General features: G+C 36.6%; 1 protein-coding gene across 3 annotated transcripts; it reads left to right on the forward strand.

Annotated features, from left to right (window-relative positions):
* Positions 1 to 5,933: 5,933 nt before the first annotated feature.
* Positions 5,934 to 27,427, forward strand: LOC106070075 (uncharacterized). 3 transcript variants are annotated; one of them, XM_056009139.1, is made up of 8 exons: positions 5,934 to 6,385; positions 6,681 to 6,827; positions 7,553 to 7,621; positions 13,113 to 13,342; positions 14,480 to 14,686; positions 21,178 to 21,225; positions 25,415 to 25,482; positions 27,229 to 27,427. In XM_056009139.1, the coding sequence occupies exons 3-7, from the start codon at positions 7,575 to 7,577 to the stop codon at positions 25,420 to 25,422; spliced, it is 540 nt and encodes a 179-aa protein (XP_055865114.1). In that variant the 5' UTR covers positions 5,934 to 6,385; positions 6,681 to 6,827; positions 7,553 to 7,574; the 3' UTR covers positions 25,423 to 25,482; positions 27,229 to 27,427. The 3 variants fall into 3 exon arrangements, with proteins under 3 accessions (XP_055865114.1, XP_055865112.1, XP_055865113.1); XM_056009137.1 differs by lacking the exon at positions 6,681 to 6,827; XM_056009138.1 differs by lacking the exons at positions 6,681 to 6,827; positions 27,229 to 27,427 and adding an exon at positions 26,513 to 26,646.
* Positions 27,428 to 27,735: the final 308 nt, after the last annotated feature.

Here is a 27,735-nt window from a genome sequence, read left to right on the forward strand (position 1 = left end):
ACACAATTTTCAGAGGCAAGATTCTTCACCAAACTAGATTTATCTAGAGGTTATTACCAGATTCCTGTAAAGGAAGAATCAAAACCATTTACAGCCTTCACAACAGCATTCGGACTATTCCAGTTCAACTACATGTCATTCGGATTGGTCAACGCCAGCAGCACTTTTAACAGAGCTATACATAGAATACTGAACCAACGAAAAGACACAGTATCTTACATAGATGACATTTGCATATTCCATAAAACATGGAATGAACACATGAAAGGATTACATGAAGTATTCAACATAATACAACAATACGGCTTCACGATAAAACCTACGAAGGTAGAATTAGCCATGACTGAAGTATCTTTCCTAGGTCATAGAGTTAGCTACAACTCACTTAGACCACAAAAAGATATCATCAAACGCATTTTAGACATCAAAGTTCCCACAACTAAGAAACAAGTTAGAAGCATTCTGGGACTGTGTAATTTTTACAGAACATTTATTCCTAATTACACAGCACTCACACCACCATTGACCAACCTCACCAAGAAGGGTCAACCTATCAAGATTCCATGGTCTACGGAACTACAGGACACAATTGAGAATATCAAAGCAACTTTTTCCAGAGACAGTATACTCAAACTTCCGAACCGAGAAAAGCCTTTTCATCTCGCCACTGACGCATCTTCATCAGCCATTGGAGCATGTTTAATGCAGGTTTACCAAGGGACTTTACATCCTGTGTTTTTTATCAGCAGGAAACTCTCACCAGCCGAAACTAGATACTCCACTATTGAACGTAAATATTTGTAGAGATAAGATCTAACTTGTATGTAGTTAAGAATATATATTTTATTCGTATGAAGACTCAGATATATTATTGAATAGATCAGTTATTCAAGTACATTTAAGCATTGTAACTATTTGTGTATAGCAGTGATGCCCAACCTTATTTGGTCTGCGGGCCATTTTATTTTTCAGCATTCGTGTCGCGGGCCATATCACCAAAAAGAAAAAAAAATTAAACATACAATGAGCTATTTTTAATAGTTTTATTTGTTGACCTACTTTCATAAATTAATGTGATGCATGAAGTTTATCCAAAACCATCTTCTGAATATCTGGCTGCATAAAGGAAACACCAAGTGGAGCACTGAATCTAGATGTTCATCAGTGAGGCGATTACGAAGCATGGTTTTCGCCCGTTTCAACATTGAGAAGAAAGTTTGTTCACACAAATAAGTGCTTAAAAACATTGTGATCATCCTTAGCGCTTGTTTTCGATGATTTGGAAACGCTTCCTCAGGTATGATGGAGTAGAAGTCAATGGTCTGCATCACTTGAAATTTGTCAAGCAGGGATGTCTGGCTTTGTAAGTCAATCAGTTCCAGTTGCAGATCTGTCGGGGCACTTGACACATCGGCAGTAAACGGATTTTCAAAAAGACGGATTTCATTTTTTAAATTATGAAAATCCACAAATCTTTCACTGAAATTATCTATCAAGAGCCTCAGAAGTTGGATCATTCTTTCTTTTGGGAGAGACATATTTAGCTGCTTATCATTTTGTAGAGTGGTACAGGTTGGAAAGTGGACAAGATGCACCTTTTCCGCCTGTTGACTGAAGAGTTGCAATTTTGTTTGGAAAGCACATATGTCTGCATACACTTGCGAAATCAATTTGTCTTTCCCTTGTAGTTTGGTGTTCAGTTCATTTAGATGTGATATCGCTTAAAATAGCCTAATCCCACATCCATGAGGGGTCGTTCAGTTGTGGCACTTGTTTTGATTTATCGGTCATAAATATTTCAATTTCGTGTCTCAAATTTAAAAAAAACAACGTTTTAACACCTGTCCTCGGTTTATCCAGCCCCCCCCCCCCCACTTTACTGTGAAATACAACGTCTGCATATTGAAACTCTATTTGTGTCTTTGAAAGTTCTGTGATTCAACGCTCTTGTGATTTCATTAAATTTATAGTTTTGAGCACAATCATCATCACATTGTCCAGATTCAAAACCTTTCATCAGAGATTTTGTTGGTGAATGATGCAGTGAAGTCGCAAGGATTCAGTTCCATTTGACTCAACAACTTTTTAAATAACTCTTGCTGCCATTCCGAGGTGACATCCAACCATATTTCTAGCGCCATCAGTAGCCACTCCAACTAATTTATTCCAAGGAAGAGCAAGGCCCTCTATGATGGTTGACACTTCTTTGATCAGGTCGTCTCCAGTTGTAGTCCCATGCATGCTCCTCATAGCTGCTAACTCCTCTGTTATATCAAAATTGCTGTTTGTACCGCGAATAAATACCAAGAGTTGCGCGGTATCAGTTATGTCAGTGGACTCGTCAGCTGCAATAGAAAACATTTAGAATTGTGCTGCTCTGTCTTTTAATTGTGAATGAAGATTTACCCCCATATCTTCCACTCGCTTGTAATTGTCATGCGAGAAAGTCTGACAGCTTCTACTGTATTTTTCTTTTCAGGACACATTTCTTCCATCACTGCTAGCAAGCACTTTTTTACACATTCGCCATCGGAAAAAGTCTTCATTGCTCTACTTAAATTGTGAGCAACTCTGTAGCTGGCCCTTATCGCAGACTCATTTTCTTGTCTCTTGTTGTCTAATATTCTTGTCGATCCCCCACTTTCTTTACAAATCAAAGAACTATCCACTTTTCCTGAAAGTTTCTACATTCAGAGTCTACTTTTCGTTTCTTAGGCTCTCCCACTTTATTAAATCACAAACGTTAAACACTACGGTACCAATCGCTATGATATCAAAAGAACACGACCAAAAACGAATCATCAATGATGCTCTGTGTTGCACACACAATGTGTCAAGGACACGGCTAGCTCAAGACAGTAGCGGAATATTCCTAGATTTAAAAATAGCTGTCAAGTTTTATCGCTATTGAAAAAAAAAGCACTTGTGTTCTTACAATAAAAAAAAATATTTTCTATGAATATTAGAATACCAAACCTAAAGATGGAATTCATCAAAGAATGACTGAGAATCCTAACTTAAATAGAATTTTTTTTTCAACATTCTAATTTTTTAATTTCTTTTTTTTTTTTTTACATTTTGTTCCAATGCTTTGGCGGGCCGGATAGAAGCACGTCGCGGGCCGGATCTGGCCCGCGGGCCGTAGTTTGGGCATCGCTGGTGTATAGTGTTTTCAAGTTATTAATTAAAGTAATTGTTTTTGAACGGAGAGAAGTTTCTTCATTGAATTTAGATCGTACTTAGATCATATTTGTCAAGTTGTAACTCCTAGACCTAGATGATCCTCTTATCAATTGGCAACATTCTGTATGATCGTATCATCAACATAGATCTGTCTACTTCTATACGATCATCTTATCGAAGGATCATTTCAAGATCCTCGGCAATCACGATCATTGATGGTGCAATATAGTTCAAGTCTGATTGTGACAGTGGCGCCATCTTAGACATCGTGACATCTGACACCATTAGTGACCTGTGACAGTAATCAATTATTATGTTTGAAACATAGACATAAATAAATATAGACTGGCCGAAGGAAGTAACTTCATGTAACTTGAAAACATGTATAGTAGAGTCACTATTGCGGAGCAGGCATGTTTGCGGAACAGCTCGTCGAAATTAGTTAAAATCTACTTTATTTTGAAATTTTCTGCTAAACTACTGTAACGGTACTGCGCATGGTCCATTTCTCTACATTTCCAATATAAGGGTTTTCCTTTCACAGCAGAAAATTAATTTTGACTCCAGGTTAAAGTTGACAGGTGTGGAATCGTCCATTATTTTTCACGTACCAGGAGAACCGCATAGGCCATGGTTTAAGGCTTTTTAAAAATGATAATGACAAATCACCTGCATGATACACATATTTTTCGGTTTATAAATGGATGAGGGAAAACTTCATTTCATAGCTATCTACCAGAAATTCAATTTTAAAAAAATTAGAAGGTATTTACCCAGTTTTTACCTTTTTAAAGATAGTCACAATTGTGGAACACTATAGATGTTATTTATTTGACCTGCGCATTTAGCTTAATATTAATTAGTGATTTAGATATCGGAATTTAAATATGAGTTTATATTAGTATATTTAAATTTAAAAACATTTAGAGAATAATATTACATATAATATATAATTTATGATTACCATACGTCCAGCAAAAAGAAGACAAATCATAATACCATATATATATATATATATATATATATACATATATATATATATATAATATTAATATAACAAAAAATAATAAAAGAATAGTGGAAAAAAAACCTTGTAAGGAAAATCAGGGTAGTGTGACGTCAAATACAATTAAAGAAGAGGTAGAGAGTCTAAAAGTGACATTGTGTTGTCTTAAGCTTTAATAAAATAAAATTAATGTAAAGGATAAGGAGTTCAAGTATTAGACTAATAAAATATATGCTTTATATAGGCTTTGTTCCGACATTTTTCCGTGTTCCGTAATTGTGACTACCCATATCTCAGTCGAATTGAATGTAAAATTTAAATATCTGTTGAAAAACTAAACAAAGCGTCTATTTTTATCGGAAAATGGATGGGCAATGCCTAGATACTTTTAGTTTTTCCATAGGTCTAACCATTACGGAGCAAAAAAATGAAACTAAAAGTAGCTGCAAACTGTTCCGCAATAGTGACTCTACTCTATATCTATTGTATTCGGATTTCCGAATTATGAAAAGCTGCATGATCTTCATTCTTAGAGATTAAACAAAACTATTGTAATACTTATATAGGTTATGGCTGAAATAGATATTAATACTTAACTTTTATACTGCTCGTAAATGCTGTATAATAAAGTACACACAATTGCAAGTCACACATTTTCGTTTCATAAAACTCTTTAATCGGCCAGTCTATATTTATTTATGTCTATGGTTTGAAATCGAAGAAGAGAAATTACTTTTTCATTCTCGAGTGATATAATTGTACGCGTGGAGTTCTTCCCCTTTGATAAACTTTATTTTTTTTTAAAGTTTTTTTCTATTTATTTTTCTTGTTTTTTTATTTGAAAATGTTTTATTTCCTAAAAAGAATATTTATTATCTCTTTACCTAAGCAAACATATCTGACATACTTTGAACATGGGGTAATCAGATAGAACAGATAGACATTTAAAATCTTTGAAAATGTACCATACATACACTTCCATCAAAGCAGAATTCATTTAAAGTATTAGCTAATAAGTATTTTATCTAGGTTGTGACAAAGCGTCACGTGACGTTTGCGGGATATGTTCTCTTACAAAAGGAACTACGCATACCAAGAGTTGCGATGACATGGAGGTCAATACGAGGAAAGCGCAAACAGGGACGTCCTCGTAGAACTTGGCGCCACACTTTCATGGAGGACACAAGGTGGGAAAAGGCTTTAGACATTGCCAGTGACAGATCTTTGTAGAGACAGCTTGCCACCCAAAACGCCGAACGGCTCGAGAGTATCTAAGTCTAAGTAGGTCTATGGTTTATAACATAAGGCTTGTCTTCGAGTCCAAAGATTAATGAGGAATGCAGTATTTCCCGTGGCTACGCAGCCCCAGCTGTGACCTACATATTTTTTTCAAATCCAGGGCAAGCATAACCTTTGTCCATCGGTTTGTCTATTAAGATTTTCTTTTCGCCGTCTGTGTCTGTCCTCGGCAGCTGAATTTCTTTTGGTCTTAAATGTCTGTGCAGCGGCTTTTGTGAGTGACCTCCACCTGTTTCGTCCTGAGGCCGCATGCAACCAGGTGCTTTCTTTTATGTCAGCTAAGGCAAGTTGGCGCCTAAGCTGGTCTTTGAAGCGTTTCTGTGGGGCACCTCTGTTACGTCAAACACCTTTTAGCCCAACAAAAAGGTTTAAAACAAAGAAGCGTGAAATCACATTTGCACATCTAATTTTGCACATTCCACATTTGATCCAAATGTAAGCTATTTTGAACGTCACAAAACAACAGACCAAAAGACTTTACCATCTGTAAGCCTTTTCCATCAAAGCTTGCAATATAATTAAACACTGGTTAAGTCTGGTCCGATCTGGATATCTGAGAGTCGGTCTAGGCTTAGTATTTTGTGTTACCTGAATCTACCGTATTAAAAATAGTAAATACAGCCGAATAGTCGAATAGAGAGTCGTAAAACTCTACCGCAGACTAGATCTAGATCTCGATCTACGCCTGAACTTAGATCTACATCTAAACCTTGATCGACATTGATTTAAGTCAGTGTAATTCTGTGACAGCTCAGTACGCATTATTTCGCTCAGAATCTGACACATTTGTCTCAGCCACTACCCGATGGTCATGGAGTCTGCTATAGTAAGTCCACCCCTGCCTTCTGATCTTGATATGGCCGCTGAAATAGTGGAAGCAAAAAACAAACGAAATGCGTAAGTGAAACAATTAAAGTTTTTTTTTTAGAAATATATGTATAGTGATAATTTTCATTTTCCAATGTCCCATTCTATGGTGTTTCTTTCTATAATGTTTCGTTCCAAGATGTTTAAAGCAATGATGTTTTTAACCATGATGTTTCAAATAATGATGTTTTATTCCACATTTTATCAACCTAGGCTGTTTTATTCCACGATGTTTCTAGCAATGTTGTTTTTTTCTACGATGTTTTTTTTTTCAAGAATGTTTGATTTAATTATATTTTTTTCTTTGGCGTATATAATTAAAAAGAAATTCAGTGAACAATTTAGTACATTAAGAAGAAAACTACCAGAAGAAATTTGTCGGAAGTAACCTGTGTTAGAAGGAGCCTGTCAGAAGCAAACTGTTGGAAGGAGCTTGTCAGAAGCAACCTACGATAGAAGGAGCCTGTTAGAAGTAAGTTGTGTCAGAAGGAGCCTGTCAGAAGCAACCTGTGTCAGAAGAAACCTGTCAGACGTAGCCAGTGTCAGAATGAACCTGTCAGAATTAACTAGTGTCAGAATTGACCTGTATAAAGTAACCTTTTAAAAGTGGTCAGAAATATTGTGTCAAAAGTAACCTTTCAGAAATTACTTTTTTAGAAGTAAACTGTTTTATATAATCTGTCAGAAGTAATCTACCAGAAATAATGTATATTAATAATAATAGTAGTAGTAATAATTTGTCAGCACAAATAACCTTTTTCAAGTAACGTTTGAGATATAAACTATGAGAAGTAACCCGTTAGAAGTAACTTGTCAAAAGTTACTTTTTAGATTGCGTGTGTCAGAACTATCGTGCCAGACGTACAATGTAGGACATAGCATGTCAGAAGTAACATGTTAGAACTAATGTGTGAACTAAAATGTGACCAAGAAAAGGCGTTTGGAATTACGATTCGGACTTTTTATTCTGATCAGAAATAATGTAGGTCGAGACCAATTGTTATAGAAGGCCTGCACACTAACCTGCAACGTCACAACGTGTGGGATTGGAGACCAATAGCTTGTTACTACGTCACAGGCCTGTACGACGTGGCAACGAGCTATTGGTCTCCACTCCCACAGGTTGTGACGTGGCAGGTCAGTGTTGAATGGTGTCACTTAGATTAAGTTCTACAAACAACTACAAATCGTCCCCAGCAAGCAGGTCGCCTCCCCCCAGATGCCAAGAGAAACAAAGTCTGAAAACCTACAAAAACCTCCCGCTGGGTAAGAAATCTGAAATCGTTCTGTCTTTGTATTAGTATAAGACACAATCACATATAATTAAACGAATATGCAGTGACTATCTATCTATCTATCTATCTATCTATCTATCTATCTATCTATCTATCTATCTATCTATCTATCTATCTATCTATCTATCTATCTACCTACCTACCTACCTACCTACCTATCTATCTATCTATCTATCTATCTATCTATCTATCTATCTATCTATCTATCTATCTATCTATCTATCTATCTATCTATCTACATACATACCTACCTATCTATCTATCTATCTATCTATCTATCTATCTATCTATCTATCTATCTATCTATCTATCTATCTATCTATCTACCTACCTACCTACCTACTACCTATCTATCTATCTATCTATCTATCTATCTATCTATCTATCTATCTATCAAGAAACTAAAAAAGAAGGCGCGGTGACTGTGCTGTAAAGTGCTTGGCTTCCGGGTTCGAATCCAGGTGAAGACGGGGATTTTTAATTTCAGGGCATTCGAGCGCCCCTGAGTCCACCCAGCTCTAATGGCTACCTTACATTAGTTGGAAAAAAAGGTAAAAGCGGTTGATCGGTGTGCTGGCCACATGACATCTTTGTTAATTGTAGGCCAAAGAAACAGATGACCTTTACACCATCTACTCTATAGACCACAAGGTCTGAAATGAGAATTTTTTTTTACTTTTTAAGAAACTAAAAGTTAAAAGAATAATCAGGTCATTGACTAGCCATAGGTACCAGTGTACAATTATTAAGTGGGACAAAACACTAAATATTTAGCCGTTTATGCGCATACTGAAAGATAAAACTCCCTTGTTAGTAGCAACAAAAAGTAATTAATTGCCAGTAATTAATTGACTATTCATTTTGCGCGGCCCCCAAAAGGGGGAAAGACGCTATTAGTTTTGCTTGGTCATAATTTAAAACAACAATTAATAATTAGTTTTTCCTATTATCGCGTAAACTGCAGCACTGTTCCACAACTATACTACACCTAACTAAAGGATTTTTTTTATGAAAATGTTTTTTTTTTTCTTGAGGATTTGATTACGAGATTGACCCTTTACAAAACAATTAGATCAATTAGATATACATTATAAGACATTAGTTAGTCCAGGTTCACATCTAACATCACATTTTAACTATCCTTTAATCTGCTGGACCGCTGGGGCACCACACAAGATCTGTCAACCTTCTTTCTCCATTCTTCACTGTCATTTATCTTTGATAGAATTTCATTCTGATGTTCTTTCTAAAAATATTGAAACCTGCCTTACTACCTGCCTGGGTGGACCACTTCGGGGTTCGAGTTTGAGTTTGTGTTTCCAAACAAACTGTTGTTTTTTTTAAAATTGATTCATGTATGGTTTTTTGACAATGAATAGTTGTGCGAAGATTCAATCCAAGAATGGATGTGGTGGAAATAACGTAAACCTAATTTTACCAGACAGACAGACAGCCAGACAGAATTAGTTAACAAAAGATTTGTAAAAATAAAAATAGAAACATATAGACATTTCCAATAATGAATACAATGTATATCCATGGTTGGAAACTATATTCACTTGGTGCTTACAGGAGTAGCGCTAAATATGAACAATGTTATTCTACGATTACAATAAAACTTAATCTCATATGGCGTAGATATTCAGGGATCATATCCGTATGCTGTAGATATTCAGGGATAATGTCCGTATGCTGTAGATATTCAGGGATCATATCCGTAGCTGTAGATATTCAGGGATCATGTCCATATGCTGTAGATATTCAGGGATCATGTCCGTATGCTGTAGATATTCAGGGATCATGTCCTTATGCTGTAGATATTTAGGGATAATGTCCGTATGATGTAGATATTCAGGGATCATGTCCATATGCTGTAGATATTCAAAGATCATGTCCGTATGCTTTAGATATTCAAAGATCATGTCCGTATGCTGTAGATGTTCAAAGATCATGTCTATATGCTGTAGATATTCAAAGATCATGTCCGTATGCTGTAGATATTCAAAGATCATGTCCGTATGCTGTAGATATTCAAAGATCATGTCCGTATGCTGTAGATATTTAAGGTCATATTCATATGCTTGGATGTTTCAATGATCATGGACACTATAAAAAAAATCATTATTGACTTGTTATTTCTCGAAGATATTCCAAAGAAACTTTCGCGTCTTCTTCTACTTCTGCCTGGTACAATGCCTTATAGGAGAATTTTCTTTATATAATTATGTGAAGTGTTGTATTAAAGATTTTAGAACCTCTGATGAAAATTAAATATTAAACAGGGTTACACAAACACAAAATCGGCCCCCGAAGTGGTCCACCTAGAGTCTTCACCAGGATTCAAATACGGGACTTCCGGTTCCAAGTGCTTTACTCCTCAGCCACAGTATCTCCATATATAGTGTAGCACATTCCATGCGCCAATGGTAAGAGGAACTATCCTCGTCTTTTTCTTTGAATTTCGACTGCTTGAGTAGGGTTCCCGCCAACTGCGGTAGGCTGGCTAGGGGTAGTTTAGAGCAGGCAAGTTTTTGGGGCAACTTTTCTAGCCCTATTTTCATGCTATGGAGGTGAGCAGTGCACTCCTAAATAGGGCTGCTTAGCCACTCAGGTGTCTGACGGACTTCACTGCTGCTCTGTGTCAGTGGTGAACGACCATATGGCCTGAGCCGCTTGTGTGCAGGACTGCAGCTACGGCTTCCAGTGTGCCCATTCCTACCACTTCGCTGCTTGCCTGTCGCAACAATGCTTTGGTTTGTATTGGGGGGGGGGGAGGATGACAAGTGACTTGCGCTGAATTTGGATTAAAGTGAGGAGGATTCGCGCAACACGTCGACCTCACTCTCTCGCCCTAAAGCCCATCCTTTTCCGGAAGCAAGATTAGGTCAAGACGTCCGGGGACAAGTTTGGGTGCAGTGGATGACCAGAGACTTTGTGTGTGTCTCGTCCTGCTCTTGAGTGCTCCACAGCACTGTGCTGGTACTTGCCTTTCTGTCCGATTTGTCTAGTTTTGTGACGTTACGCACAGGCCGCCAAGTCCAGACTTCACATACTAGGTTCGACAGATCCTCAGTGTACTGAATGCCATGGACACGTCAGATACTCTATACCTGGTTTAGCCGGCCAGTCATAGCCATTTCCGGGGTGTAGCCGCTGCGCATGCTACAGCTTCTGGGAGCCACAGGTGAGCATTGGGTACCAAGTGGGGACCAAGAGTGAGCCAAGCTACCCTCAGAAAGAGGGTACGACTGCCTGTCCACTAGAGGTTATACCCCTTCTAGATACCCCATACACCCCCATTCGACACTGTTAGCAGAAAAGGACTCTGGAAGATTATGTCAAAGTATGTCTGTCCACGAAAATTTATAACCATGGTGAGACTATTTCATGATGACATGAAGGCTCGTGTCTGAGAAAGCGGAGAACCATCAGAGCCCTTTGAAGTATCAAACGGGGGAAAACAAGGCTGTGTCCTAGCACCTACACTGTTCAGTATCATGTTCTCTGCTATGCTGACAGATGCATTTTCAGATAGAGAAAACATCGGAATAAATGTAACATACAAAATCAAAAACAAATTCAGCAGTAATCAGGGACTTGTTATTTGCCGAAGACTGTGCCCTAAATGCCTGCAAATGATCTGCAGAGCATCGTCAGTAACTTCTCAAGAGCATGCTCAGACTTTGGCCTTACCATTAACACTAATAAGACTGAAGCTTATATTTACCTTCTCCTTGGAAAGCCTACTCGGATCCAAGCATCAAGATAAATGGACATGATGTAAACGCAGTGGTCAGATTCATATATCTTGGCAGCACAATCTCCTGAAACGGAAAGATTGATAATGAAATCGATCTGCGTATCGCATCCTATGACAGACAGTCTAAAAACAGACGTGGTATCACCACAAATACATAGCTAGGGATCTATAGAGCCGTCATCCTCCCTACATTGCTCTATGATTCAGAAACGTGGACAGTGTACAGAAAACATGCAAAGAAACTGAAACACTTTCCCATGACATGTCTAAGAAAAATACTGAATGTCAAATGGCAAGACAAAATACCAGATACTGAAGTCCTTCGAAGAGCGGGTGTCCAAATTATACATACAATTCTGATATAGTCCCAGCTGCGATGGGCGAGACACGTCTTCAGAATGGAAGACCACCGCATCCCTAAACGACTCTTGTATGGCCAAAAAGCGAAAGAAAACTCTCGCAAGGTGATCAAAGAAAGCGCTTCAGGGACACCCTCAAACTTCTCAGAAGGCGTTCAGCATAAACTCAGCCACCTGGGAGACAAAGGCACATGACAGAGCATCATGGCGTCGCGCTGTGAAAACTGGCGCACAGGTGGCTGAGGAAAAGAGAACAACGCTGGCAGAAGAAAAACGCCAGAGAAGAAAAGCAAGGCCAATGACAATAGCTCCAGCTGGAATAACCTGCCCAGTGTGCGGCCGAACATTCCGGGCTCACATAGGTCTCACCAGCCACATGAGGAGGCATAAAACCCCAGTGCAAAGCCCTCAGCCCCTGGATGACAGTGGTCATCAGCGAACCACGATGGACGAAATATATATATATATATATATATATATATATATATATATATATATATATATATATATATATATATATATATATATTAAAAAAATTAATTATTAACCTTATCCATAAATTCAAAATTAATAACATATTACATGTAATAATAAGAAACTAAAACATATTTATTTTTCTTCCAAAGTTAGATTAATTGGCAACACGAAAAAAATGTGTTGACCTTCTTTAAGCAACAAGTGTGTACAAATGACTTTACAAGACTTTCCCCTTCGCAAAGACACATTAATATTTCCGTTGTTATTTGTCATACATTTTAGACATAGAACTAGCCCTAGTTTTAGATCTAGATCTAGAGTTAGACCTAAGTCTATATCTAGATCTAAGTCTAGAACTATATCTAGAACTAGATATAGAATCTTAATATAGAATTATATCTAGACTAGAACTCGTATGAATTTACACGTTAAATCTTGAAATTACTAAACATAGGCCAATGTTATGATCATGGATAGTAGGCATTTTGTTACCGGCTAATGCTGTACTATGCTGTTCGTGTCCGATTCATTCCTTAATGCGATACTATTGTTTATATAACAAATAAATCTGCACCTCTAAGCTGTCAGAAAATAAGTTATTGCCTTAATAATTAAAATTTTGTTCAAATTATCAATACATTTATAATAAATATATATTATGAATATATCTGGATCTGGGCTATATTTAGACTTAATTAGACTGTCAAGTGTAGGACCCTAATAAGGATATGTCGAAAATGCGCGCTGTAAAAGTATTTCGTTATTTTAAAACTTATAACTAAAGCAAAGGGCACACAAAACTAATAGTGTCTTTTCCCCTCTCGGGGGACCGCTAAAAATACTAACCTAAAACCCATTGTTTCCAGAAAATCTAGTGTCGGTAAAAAACTGTGCATTATTCTTGTCATTATCGCCCTTGTTGCGGTGGAGAACGCTGTCCTGCTTCTGGTTTTCAAACTACCAAAGAGCGAAGAAGGTACCACAAGTGCTACAACTGCAGCGACTACTAAAGAACAGACCAAGAGCACGACTCCTATGGATGATAAAAAGTACATGCTGTCTTCCACTCCAAACAGTACTAAAGCTCATGGCCAAGGTAAGCGAGAGATAACTAGATGTAGAAGTCTAGTTCTCCCAACCACAAGCTGGTCCTAACCAGGGGCGGATCCATAACTTGAGATCTTCTCGATGGGAAACAGTTATTGGGGTTTTTAATCCAGATCCATCTAGTCCAAAGAAACTGTTATTATGTTTTACATATAGACATCTAGTCCAAAGAAACTGTTATTATGTTTTACATACAGATATCTAGTCCAAAGAAACTGTTAGTATGTTTTACATACAGACGTCCAAAGAAACTGTTATTATGTTTTACATATAGACATCTAGTCCAAAGAAACTGTTATTATGTTTTACATACAGACATCTAGTCCAAAGAAACTGTTATTATGTTTTACATATAGACATCTAGTCCAAAGAAACTGTTATTATGTTTTACATATAGACATCTAGTCCAAAGAAACTGTTATTATGTTTTACATATAGATATCTAGTCCAAAGAAACTGTTATTATATTTTACATACAGACATCGTCCAAAGAAACTATTATTATGTTTTACACACAGACATCTAGTCCAAAGAAACTGTTATTGGGTTTTATATATTAGCACCTTAGTACAGAGAAACTGCTTTGAGGTATTTGACTGCTAAAAAAATGGACAGTATATATACAACTTTAAGCTTCAGGATAGATTTATCTAGAAACAGAGGATATTTAACAATTTTAATAAAAATACAAATCACTCTAAATCTACACAAAACAATTGATCGTATATCTCCCAACCTCTGATTTAAGACTCCCTCTATCAATTATGTGTCTTCTACCTTATATATAATCTCACTGTGATAGTCTTACAAGGGGGTTATATTCGAATTAGTCAACCTAAATAAGCACGCACACGCCTTCCATAACATGGACAAATAATCCTCACATAGCTAAATCTTCCACGTTACAGGTTAGTAATAGGAAAACTGAAATGGTTGATCAATTGATTCTACAGAATTATCTAGATCACATTCCCAGTCCTATTATGTGACTGTGATATCAGTGTTTTTTTTTTTTGCTGTTTTATTTTTAACTTGTTAAAATTTGTTTATTGATAGGTGTAGGTGTGTTTGTTTTTTTTTTCTGTTTTATACACTGGACTTAGTCTTTTCAAAATGTTTGACCCAGGTGAAGATGAAATGGGGACAACAGGAACGCCCAGGCCTTTTATGTATGAGACAAGTATGGGTCAAGAGGAAACACACATGCCTTCGGTAGCGGAGATCACTTTCAAGCAACCAGATACGGCCAAGCCTTTTTCTGAGGAGATGACTGCCATGCAAGGAAATGCGTACAATCCTTCTGTTGAGAATACGACTGCCCAGGCACATGAAAGTAAGGAGATTATAGTTAGCTATTGCTTTGGATACTAGATATTGCCAAGTACTCGCCCTTAGACTTTGAGATCTATGGTGGCATCTGTTTCTGGGGTCAAGGGTTAAGGAGCAGGGTGTCATGCAGCCAGCGATAACTAATGCCAGTTGGGTGGACTCAAAAGGCTTAGCACGAGACCCGTCGATTCGAGACCCTTCGATTTGGGGGACAAGCGCTTCACCACTCAGACACCACGCCCGTTGTTAGCATAGCTATATAGATATAGATTGATAGATAGAGAGAGAGAGAGAGCCCGTTGTTAGCTATATAGATATAGATTGATTGATAGATAGATAGAGAGAAGCATAGCGCACAGGTTGCTGAGGAAAAAAGAACAACGCTGGCAGAAGAAAAACGCCAGAAAAGAAAAGCAAGGCAAACGACACTAGCTCCAGCTGGAATAACCTGCCCAGTGTGCGGCCGAACATTCCGGGCTCACATAGATCTCACCAACCACATGAGGAGGCACAAAACCCCAGTGCAAAGCCCTCAGCCCCCTGGATGATAAAGTGGTCATCATCGAACCACGATGGACGAACTATATATATATATATATATATATATATATATATATATATATATATATATAGAGAGAGAGAGAGAGAGAGAGAGAGAGAGAGAGAAAGAGAGCTTATAGCGATTCTCATTAAGAACCAAAGGTTCAAATCCTATGGGTTTAAAGTTTGAACGGCGCGCCTGGTATGAACATCTATCAAATATATAAAACTGATGGTATAGAGTGAGTATGTACATGCGTATATGTATGCATGCATGTATGTACGAATGTATGTATGTATGTATGTATGTATGTATGTATGTATGTATGTATGTATGTATGTATGTATGTAAACAACACTTGAGAGAATCTTGGGTTTAAGAAACGATACAACAAGTCAAAGATAGACAACAAAAACTAACACCAGAACAAGAAAGTGATGATCATGTCGTCAGTAACGGAAGTAAGTAAGATTTCTTTGTGCACCAGACGGCTATAAGAAAATACTCTGCAAGAGTATGTATGTATGTATGTATGTATGTATGTATGTATGTATGTATGTATGTATGTATGTATGAATGTAAGAGAAGGCGGAAAAAAGAAATTTGGCATCGTCGAAGTAGAGAAAGGAAACAGCAAACGGAACTGGTCCAGGTGGTTCTAATGTGCGGGGCAGTAGAGATGCTGCTGACCGAAGTAGCTTTAGTGGATGGTATCTATGGTACAGAGGAAATGGCAATGAAGGAAGGTGGCAGCATCCAGAGGGCCAAGGAGAATTTCAACCTCAAAGATACCAAGGCTATCAATGACGTAGACCTTGTTACAGACGCAACTATGGCAGCACACCAGTCAACAGATACTATGGCTTCCGCGACGGATGGGGCAGTCCATGGAATTTGAGAATTTGTTCGAGCTGATTATGGACGTGGAAAAGGAAGAAACGACGATGACGTCAGACGCCAAGAACTGAAGTAAGCAATGACATCCTCAACTTTCTACAGTTGTCAAACGCAAAGAGGAGAAACAAAACAAAAAAGAACTTTAGAACAGAAACAAGCGAAACTGACCGACTTATTTATGTTTTGAATACCCATGGATGTACAGTGAAAACTAACAGGAACATTTTAGAATCAATCTTGAGCACAATAAATGATTTAAATGTTCGAACTAGTAGGCTAGAAGTGAGTACAGATACAATCGAACTTCTAGGTGACAACATAAGATATGGGCAGTCAACAATAAGTTAAAAACACAGCACAACGAAATGAACTACAAAGAACATGAATACATTAAGAGTAATTAGTTCAGTTAATTTCTACAGCCAAGTCATCCCTAATTGTTCAGAAATGCTTTAAACCTTTGATAGATCTGAATAAAAAAAAGACAACATTAAAACAGACTACCAGAGGCCCCGAGAGACTACCAGAGGCCCCGGGAGACTAACAGAGGCCCCGAGAGACTATCAGAGGCCCCGAGAGACTACCAGAGGCCCCGAGAGACTACCAGGCGTTATCTACAGTAACAATTATTCCTATTGCTTTATTAAATATATCTTATTTCTAATGCATCCCTGGTGTTTCTTGAACTGTTACATACGTTGTGTGTTCATGTCAAAGTCATAGGCCAGGTGTTCAAAATAGTATGTATGTATGTTTACATATGTGTATTATGCATGTATGTATGTATGCCCGTACGTATGCATGTATGTATTGTGCCTGTATGTATGTACGTATGCATGTATGTATTGTGCCTGTATGTATGTATGTATGTATGTATGTATGTATGTATGTATGTATGTATGCATGTATGTATTGTGCCTGTATGTATGTATGTATGTATGTATGTATGTATGTATGCATGTATGGATGCATGCATGTATGTATGTATGTATGCATGTATGTATTGTGCCTGTATGTATGTATGTATGTATGTATGTATGCATGTATGTATTGTGCCTGTATGTATGTATGTATGTATGTATGTATGCATGTATGTATTGTGCCTGTATGTATGTATGTATGTATGTATGTATGTATGTATGTATGTATGCATGTATGTATTGTGCCTGTATGTATGTATGTATGTATGTATGTATGTATGTATGTATGTATGTATGTATGTATGCATGTATGTATGCATGCATGTATGTACGTATGTATGCATGTAGGTATTGTGCCTGTATGTATGTATGTATGTATGTATGTATGTATGTATGTATTGTGCCTGTATGTATGTATGTATGAATGTATGTATGTATGTATGTATGTATGTATGCATGTATGTATTGTGCCTGTATGTATGTATGTATGAATGTATGTATGTATGTATGTATGCATGTATGTATTTTGCCTGTATGTATGTATGTATGCATGTATGTATGTATGTATTTATGCATGTATGTATTGTGCCTGTATGTATGTATGTATGTATGTATGTATGTATGTATGTATGTATGTATGCATGTATGTATTGTGCCTGTATGTATGTATGTATGTATGTTTGCATGTATGTATGTATGTGTGTATGCATACATGTTTGTGTGTGTATGCACTTAAGTATGTATGGATATGTGTGGATGTATGTATGTATGTGTGTGTATGTATGTTTGTGTGTATGTTTATGTAATGTATATATGTATGTAAATTGTGTGTGTCTACGTTTGCATGTATGCTTGATTGTATTTATTTATGTGTGTGTATGTTTAAATGCATGTTTGTATGTGTGTGAGTGTATATAAATGATGTCTGTATGTTTGTTTGTAATGTGTATGGATGAATGTATGCATGTATGTATGTAAGTATGTATGTGTGTGTGTATCTATGTATGTATCTATGTATGTATGTGTGTATGATTGTATGCATGCACGTATGACGTAACCCAATGAGAGATGAGAATGCCAGTCTCTATGGATATAATCTAATATCTAGGAACAATAGTAAGAATCAGAAAATAAGCCCAGATCTAGTAAACAAAAAAACAACATGTAACTATACTAAACGAAGATCTCAAAACAGAAGCATTTTTTGTATGAATGTAGTGTGTGTGTATCTATGTATGTATGTATGTATGTATATATGTATCTATGTATGTATGTATGTATGTATGTAGTGTGCAGTTAAACATTTCGGGCTCACATGAGGAGGCACAAGAACCGAGTGCAAAGCTCTCTGGCCACTGGATGACAAAAGAGGTCATCATTGAACCACGATGGACGATGTTTGGTTATGTCTATGCACATTTGTTAGACCAATTTCATCTAGCACAACAAAAAATGAGTACTACTATTAGTATTGTTACTTCTGCGCAAATATAAAAAAAGCAGTCACATACTGCGTCATATCATGAAATGTAAAAAGATGACGTAGTCTTGTAGATTTCTACAGCACAACTCACTTGAAGTGTCATCTGGAACGTTAAAATACGTATTTTTTAGAAGCTTATGTTTATAGTACGTTCTCTGCGCTCTGGACCAATTTCTTTTTTATGTGAAGAGAGTGGTTATATAAAAGAAAGTTTAGAAACTCTCTTTAGAGTTAGGATTCGACCTCGAGGTTCCTAAACATAGCTAGCCAAGCATTTATCTACAAAATCACACATCCATCAGTGCGGTAAAAATTTTTTCTCAAGTGACGTACAATCTTCATTGGCGTCAATCTTACTACTTCACAGTTGGATTTATTGAAAGATCAAATGAAGATTGTATTGTTGGGATTAACAACTGGATGTATTGAAAGATCAAATGAAGATTGTGTTGTTGGGATTAACAACTGGATGTATTGAAAGATCAAATGAAGATTGTGTTGTTGGGATTAACAACTGGATGTATTGAAAGATTAAATGAAGATTGTATTGTTGGGATTAACAACTGGATGTATTGAAAGATCAAATGAAGATTGTATTGTTGGGATTAACAACTGGATGTATTGAAAGATCAAATGAAGATTGTATTGTTGGGATTAACAACTGGATGTATTGAAAGATCAAATGAAGATTGTATTGTCGGTATTAACAACTGGATGTATTGAAAGATCAAATGAAGATTGTATTGTTGGGATTAACAACTGGATGTATTGAAAGATCAAATGAAGATTGTATTGTTGGGATTAACAACTGGATGTATTGAAAGATCAAATGAAGATTGTATTGTTGGGATTAACAACTGGATGTATTGAAAGATCAAATGAAGATTGTATTGTTGGGATTAACAACTGGATGTATTGAAAGATCAAATGAAGATTGTATTGTTGGGATTAACAACTGGATGTATTGAAAGATCAAATGAAGATTGTATTGTTGGGATTAACAACTGGATGTATTGAAAGATCAAATGAAGATTGTATTGTTGGGATTAACAACTGGATGTATTGAAAGATCAAATGAAGATTGTGTTGTTGGGATTAACAACTGGATGTATTGAAAGATCAAATGAAGATTGTGTTGTTGGGATTAACAACTGGATGTATTGAAAGATTAAATGAAGATTGTATTGTTGGGATTAACAACTGGATGTATTGAAAGATCAAATGAAGATTGTATTGTTGGGATTAACAACTGGATGTATTGAAAGATCAAATGAAGATTGTATTGTTGGGATTAACAACTGGATGTATTGAAAGATCAAATGAAGATTGTATTGTCGGTATTAACAACTGGATGTATTGAAAGATCAAATGAAGATTGTATTGTTGGGATTAACAACTGGATGTATTGAAAGATCAAATGAAGATTGTATTGTTGGGATTAACAACTGGATGTATTGAAAGATCAAATGAAGATTGTATTGTTGGGATTAACAACTGGATGTATTGAAAGATCAAATGAAGATTGTATTGTTGGGATTAACAACTGGATGTATTGAAAGATCAAATGAAGATTGTATTGTTGGGATTAACAACTGGATGTATTGAAAGATCAAATGAAGATTGTATTGTTGGGATTAACAACTGGATGTATTGAAAGATCAAATGAAGATTGTATTGTTGGGATTAACAACTGGATGTATTGAAAGATCAAATGAAGATTGTATTGTTGGGATTAACAACTGGATGTATTGAAAGATCAAATGAAGATTGTATTGTTGGGATTAACAACTGGATGTATTGAAAGATCAAATGAAGATTGTATTGTTGGGATTAACAACTGGATGTATTGAAAGATCAAATGAAGATTGTATTGTTGGGATTAACAACTGGATGTATTGAAAGATCAAATGAAGATTGTATTGTTGGGATTAACAACTGGATGTATTGAAAGATCAAATGAAGATTGTATTGTTGGGATTAACAACTGGATGTATTGAAAGATCAAATGAAGATTGTATTGTTGGGATTAACAACTGGATGTATTGAAAGATCAAATGAAGATTGTGTTGTTGGGATTAACAACTGGATGTATTGAAAGATCAAATGAAGATTGTATTGTTGGGATTAACAACTGGATGTATTGAAAGATCAAATGAAGATTGTATTGTTGGGATTAACAACTGGATGTATTGAAAGATCAAATGAAGATTGTATTGTTGGGATTAACAACTGGATGTATTGAAAGATCAAATGAAGATTGTATTGTTGGGATTAACAACTGGATGTATTGAAAGATCAAATGAAGATTGTATTGTGTAAATAATCTAAAGAGCTGTTGAAAACAAAATTTCTGGCAACTTTTTAATTCGGATCGTGAGAACATGTTATGACTCTACAGACCCCATTTGAAGAGAGTTCAAATTAAATTAATAGTCATTAAAATAATAATTGTGAATAAAGCTGAAACTTTATTCAAAGTAATTGTTTTCTATCATGTGTCGTCACAAGTTCACAAGCAGTTCACATGCTACATATAGTGTATGCAATACTTTACCAAACATACATTCCTTTGATTCTCAAAAGTAAACGTTTTTTTAATATAATATTTTTTTCATCTGTAGTAATTAATTATGTATATTTTCTTTTTAAATCAGTGACTGAAGCTGGAAATACCACCAAGTCCTCCGTAATGCAAGAAACAAGTATGTAGATAATTGCCAACTATAGAATCTAGATTCTAGATCTACATTACAAATTACACAGATAGATCTATAATTACGAATTTTAGAATATATGTTAGATGTAAAATCTAACTTAGTAGGCCTATATATTTTAATTCAAATATATTTAGACCTTATGAACAGTCTTAACTTAGCATGTAGTACTACAAGATTTGAGAGAGAGAGAGAGAGAGAGAGAGAGAGAGAGAGAGAAGACGTTAAACTGCGCTCCTCTTTGCTAAGCACTTTAGGAGCTCAATATCCTTTCTATCATTACGTCTGCTCTTTACCTCAGTCTGCCTACATTACCCATCACTCTGCCTACATTACCCATCACTCTGCCTACATTACCCATCACTCTGCCTACATTACCCATCACTCTGCCTAGATTACCCATCACTCTGCCTACATTACCCATCACTCTGCCTACATTACCCATCACTCTGCCTACATTACCCATCACTCTGCCTACATTACCCATCACTCTGCCTACATTACCCATCAGTCTGTCTACATTACCCATCACTCTGCCTACATTACCCATCACTCTGCCTACATTACCCATCACTCTGCCTACATTACCCATCACTCTGCTTCCTTTTCTTACAAATCTCCTGGATTATGGGCACAATATGGCCTAAGCTGTGCCGATGTGCCGAAAACCCTGAAAGATCATATATATATAGAGAGAGAGATGGAAAGACTCTCTCAAACTGTTGTCTAGATCTACTGGAGATTATTTTGTAAATATAAGAGGGATAAAAAGTGTCATTACGACATTTATCTCTCGGCTCTAAAAGAGGGAGAATTGAAAGAATACCAACAGATGGAACATGAAGACCTGGAGATGTAGACAAGCCCTATCCTGCAGCTGCGCATTGCCTACTAGCCGTGTAAGAATGGATCCAACGTCTGCTCCTAACTCACGGATACAACATGGGGGGAAAATGGACTGAAAGAAACGTAATTACGGGTACTGAGTCTCCAGTCAGTGAGCTGCCGAGGTCGTCAGTTGAAGTTGAAACTCAGAAACAAAATACAACAAAAATAATTTTATAATGAACAAGCTTATAGTGTATCAATTGGTTCTACGACAAAATAGCGCCGACAAAATAGCGCGAATACAATAGCGCCGACAAAATAGCGCGAATACAATAGCGCCGACAAAATAGCGCGAATAAAATAGCGCCGACAAAATGGCGTGGAAAAAATATTTTTCAATCATTTTACAGGAAATACTTTAGATATCGCAAAATATGAATCGAAACAATACATTTTTTTTTTATTTTAATGTTATCAATATTTTTCAGTCATTTTGCAGGAATACTTTACACATCTTAAATTAAAATTAAGAATTTTTTTGCACGAATGATAATCTTAATTAATAATTTCAACATATATCAAATATCATTTATTTTCATTCCAAAAGTGCATTTGAAAAACACAAAAAACGTTAATTTGGAGTTACTTTGTCTTGCTTGCAGCTTTACTTCGTTCTCCAGCATTGTACCTCAGAATCTTGTTCTCAGTGTTCTTGTAGACATTGGGGATTAGGGTTAGGGACATTGGGGTTATGACAGTCAATAGACAGCTGAAATGCATACTGCCATCTCTCCACTGAATTGTTTGTTTGCTGTAGATTGTCCTGTACTCGATCTCTAAACATTCCACAATGCTATCAGAAATGTTGCAGTCACTCTTAGTTTCTTCTCTCGCTACCAATAGAGTTGTCAAACAGCTGCTGAGACTGGCATACTTTTAGATCTATTAATATGGAAGAAGATAGGTGCCTCAAGAAAATATGCAATCAGGACCTTCTCTGACAAGAATCCAGTACTTTTAGACACATCATGTGGTAGAGGAGATATCTAATCTGGGTTTGTCAAATTTGCACTGATCAGAAGATAAATTGCTTGTTGATGTACGCGTTGTATTACTATTGAGTTCATGACCACAGAAGTTCAGATCAAGACACTCTACAATAAAGTCAATCAACAGGTGTATGTTAGAATATAACTGTTGAATTCATAACGGAAACAGCCTAGTCTTAGTCACTTTAATAGACGATGGTACCTTTACGAAAGTCTAGCCTTCAACAGTCCGTTTATCTATCAAATCTACAGTCTCGCTTTGGATTAATGTCATGATAGGTGTGCGTCTCTACAATATATATATATTAGCTCTATTTTGGCTTGCACTATTTTGTTGGGAAATTTCTCGCAATTTTGTCGGCCTATTTTGTCCACGCTATTTTGTCGGCACTATTTTGTCGGCACTCTTTTGTCCACGCTATTTTGTCGGCACTATTTTGTCCACGTTTTTTTGTCAGCACTATTTTGTCCACGCTATTTTGTCAGCACTATTTTGTCCACGCTATTTTGTCAGCACTATTTTGTCCACGCTATTTTGTCGGAACTATTTTGTCCACGCTATTTTGTCGACACTATTTTGTCCACGCTATTTTGTCGGCACTATTTTGTCTACGCTATTTTGTCGGCACTATTTTGTCCACGCTATTTTGTCGTGTCACCGTATCAATTAGTTTGGATCAGTCATGTAATGAAATTTGAATTGCAATAGAACTAGACTACAAATACTAAATCTGTGCGATTACAAATATTTCTTTACTGTTTCTGTTAAGCGCAATTAGATGCTTTTAGCTTTCTCAACACGATATGATCCTATCAATTGTCTGGACCAGTTTAAAAGGGGTAGGAGGAAAAAGAAACAGGGTATCTGGATGATCGCTTTTAATATCTTTTTTTTTTATATACCTGAATTTGAACTTGTGGGCTAAAGTTATCTCAGGCTTCTCAAGCCAACGTGGTAAACAACTCTGATAGCGAAAAGATTAACCATGAAAGATTGTAAAGTTATCTATTATTTCTATTTCCTGATTGTATTCCTCAGACGGCGATTTATAAAGGGGGCTAATTTAACTTATACCACCACTTCAGTCAAGTACAATATCCATTGTTAGAGATACTAAACAAAATAATTTATTACCAATAACTAATTAAGTATGAAGTAGTGGTTCTCACAAACTTTTGGTCAGGCTCTGAGACTTTGTTGCTCTATATATATCTAGGGATCTACAAACGCTTCCATTAAAGGTGCCTTCGCTCCATAATGTGCATGCGCTGGTAAGACTGTCTTACCCAAAACCGTCTTCCGCTGGAGGCTGGCGTAAACAATTGACCATTTGACAGCTTCGTTTAGTCAGACACCTATCCCATAAGTGAGACTATCGCGTGCGATTTGTTTGGCGAGCTTAAAGTTGAACCACGTAAAGAGGTGTCTCAGAAGCGCTACAAAGATCAACTCAGCCGCCATTTCGCTCTCACTGGCATTGAGGAAAGTAAGCTGACTGCAAAGCTTCTATGAAACAGACCCCCGGAAAGTTTTGACGTAGGTTCTGGGAAACATATTTTGAGCCACGTCTTTGAAGTCTAGATCTAAAGGCTAAAAGTTGGAATTTTAGAAAGTAAAAAGTAAAATTCCCCTTTCAGACTTTGTGGTCTATAGGGCAGATGATGTAAAGGTCATCTGATTCTGTGGCCTACGGTTAACAAGGGTGTCATGTGGCCAGCACAACGACACACAGCCTTTACTTTTCCCCAAACTAATGTCAGGTACCCATTAGAGCTGGATGGACTCAGAGGCGCCCAAGGATCCCGAAATAAAAATCCCAGTCTTCACCAGGATGCGAACCCGGGACCCTCGGTTCAGAAGCCAAGCGCTTTACCGCTCAGACACCGCGCCTCCCAATATTAGAAAGTACAGTAGATCTATACATTCGCCTAACCATGATTTTTTAGTGGGGTTGTCGGGGCGGGGAAGGGGTAAAATTAAAAAAAAAAAAGAACAACTGTTTCTTCTTACTACAACAAAAAGTGCGTTAAAAACGCAACTTGAAAGAAATTCTAAAGTTAGGAGTGCTAAACAAACGCTTGAATCTTTGCTTCTCTCCAGGTCGCGTTGGGTGAAAACTCAAGACCTCTAGCTGTGTGAGGAGGGGGTGGTGAGAATTTATTTTTAAAGCATGGGGCGTCACTAGAAAAACTGTTAAAGCTATAGAATATGGGTCTCTATTGCAAACAACAGGTCTATTATTATAAGGATATTTTTTTAAGAAAAACAAATTCTAGTCATTTCTCAATATTTCTGTTAGCTGAATGAATTACGGCGCCATTGGTTTTCTGATGGAACATGAGATGGTGCATGGTTTTCATAATGATGGTAAGTTTTTTGTTATGGTTGAAACATCGCTATTTTCTGTACTTTATTTCCAGTACTTAAGTCTTTCTCTCCTAATCGACGATACCATCGTTGAATTGACCCGATTAAATTAAATGTTTCATTTCTTAAACTTTACTTTGTGTTATATAAAAAGAGAATTCATTTCCCTTTAATTCTATACCAAATACAACATTTTATGATAACAAACAACAAAACAATTAAAGCTTAATTAATTATAACAGGGGAGTGAAATAGTAATGAGCATAATGAAGAATTCCTTCAAAACGTGGAAAAATAATTACGGAGAGAAAGAGTTAAGTCGCTAATAATAATAATACTAATTTTATTTATATGGCGCTGTTAACATAATGTCGCATTGACATGCTACGATGGTATTTGAGTATATTACATGAGAGTAAAAAGACAAAATGATCTAAACAAAGTTTAAAGCAGATAATTCTAGGTCTAAATGTTCTTGAATATAATGAAGCATGCTGTCAGACCGAGCTCATATGGAGCGTGTTTAGGTCTATGCACTGAAAAAGTCCGAAAACCTTTTGAGGGAGAAACGTAGCACAACTAAAAGAATCCTTAGAGCGCTGTACAGAATGTTTGCTTCACAGGGGTATTTCTTTATTGAAGATGACCTGATCACTGAGTGTGGCGGGTAGGTGATTCTTGTATTCACAGTAAGCCAATGGAGTGCACGCGAGAAAACAGTAGCATTAGTTGATATAACGTTATTCTTTGGTTTTATAAAGATTTTTTTTCTTCTGAAAATTTGTTTGATTTGCTGAGCGGATTAAATTAGGATAAAACTAGATGCAGTGGTCAGGATATTATAGGGACTCGGGTTACTTAAAAAAATGTGCATACTTCAAATCAAATAGGCATAGGCAAATTGTATTCAATTCGATCTAGTTTAAAACCTCATATTTCTTTAAAATTCAATCTACTCTTTTTATGTCTTGTAGTATTTTCTCTGTTAAAAGGCTTTGTCTTTCTTTTATGTCCTCGCATTGTTGTACAGGTGCCTGGTAAGTGGGTCTCAACTCCACCATAAGTCGATCTCAACTCCACGATAAGTGGGTCTCAACTTCAAGATAAGTGGGTCTCAACTCCAAGATAAGTGGGTCTCAACTCCAAGATAAGAGGGTCTCAACTCCAAGATAAGTGGGTCTCAATTCCCCTGCTGGCGCCCATGCTCAAAGGGTGAATCTCTTTAGCTTTTTATTAATGTTTTTCTCAAACAGCTGCCAAAATGTTTTTTTTTTTTTGCTAATGACTTTACCAGCAACATGAAGGGTTTTTTTTAGTGTTCAGATTGCCATACAAGGGGCAGTGATATTAAAACTTAAAGTATTGCAGATGTGAGCATGATAAATCTACTAGGTTTGCATAGTCATATGAAACAATGCCTTCATCCTAAATATTCGGAATGGAAGACAATGCCTTTATTATATATAAATCATATCCTTTAGCCTATATAAAAAAAATATATTCGATTACGTCATTCTATAAGTGGTAAGCCTCTAGGGAAACTATTGTTGTAAAGTAAAACAAACTGATATGAAGAGAAGTAGCGGTGTGGGTGGGGGGAAGTAGGTGCCTGGGATGAAACTTGCCTTCATTCAAACCTTGTGTCAATTAAATTGTTAAATATTTGACTTTTTCTTGCATACGTTCATTTCTCTATTTAAAAATGACGTTAAAAATCAAATTTTCGATTTCTTGGCAATTTTTTAGAGTAATTGGGCCACTGCGGAACTTGGAGAGGTTTGCAAATGTCTTTTTGTGTCCAGTTGGCTCCTGCATGAACCCGGAAAAGAAATGTCATATATGGAAACAACCAATGTCAGCATGATGTCATTGAAACTCATTAAATGATCGCGATGTCAATAACGTGTAAAATAAACAAATTAAAAAAACAAAACATTTACTCTTACGTCGATATTGTCTCTTCATTGAATTATTTCAAACATTCGATAAGAAGGAAAGAAAGTTTCTTTAACGCCTGTCCTGTCCTTTATAGACATCGTTTCTCGTTGTGTACGCTGTAGTGGTGCCTTTCTCATGGTTGCTGTGTGTGTACCTTGTAGGAATACGAAGGACTTCCTTGTGGGATTCTCTCTCCAGCCTGGCCACAGAAATAAAATGATCGAATGATCATAGATGAGTGATCTTCTGATCGAGGTGTCGGTATAGAGTCTATCACTCAATCCATGCCCCTGAAAAAAATCCTTTACCTAAAAA

Source organism: Biomphalaria glabrata, chromosome 13, assembly GCF_947242115.1.
Source record: "Biomphalaria glabrata chromosome 13, xgBioGlab47.1, whole genome shotgun sequence".
Classification (NCBI taxonomy): Eukaryota; Metazoa; Mollusca; class Gastropoda; family Planorbidae; genus Biomphalaria; species Biomphalaria glabrata.

Coding starts and splice junctions, on each gene's coding strand:
- LOC106070075 (XM_056009137.1), top strand. CDS start 6,294: ATGGTCATGGAGTCTGCTATAGTAAGTCCACCCCTGCCTTCTGATCTT. Junction 7,622..13,112: donor CTACAAAAACCTCCCGCTGG/GTAAGAAATCTG, acceptor CATTGTTTCCAG/AAAATCTAGTGTCGGTAAAA. Junction 13,343..14,479: donor TACTAAAGCTCATGGCCAAG/GTAAGCGAGAGA, acceptor TGTTTGACCCAG/GTGAAGATGAAATGGGGACA.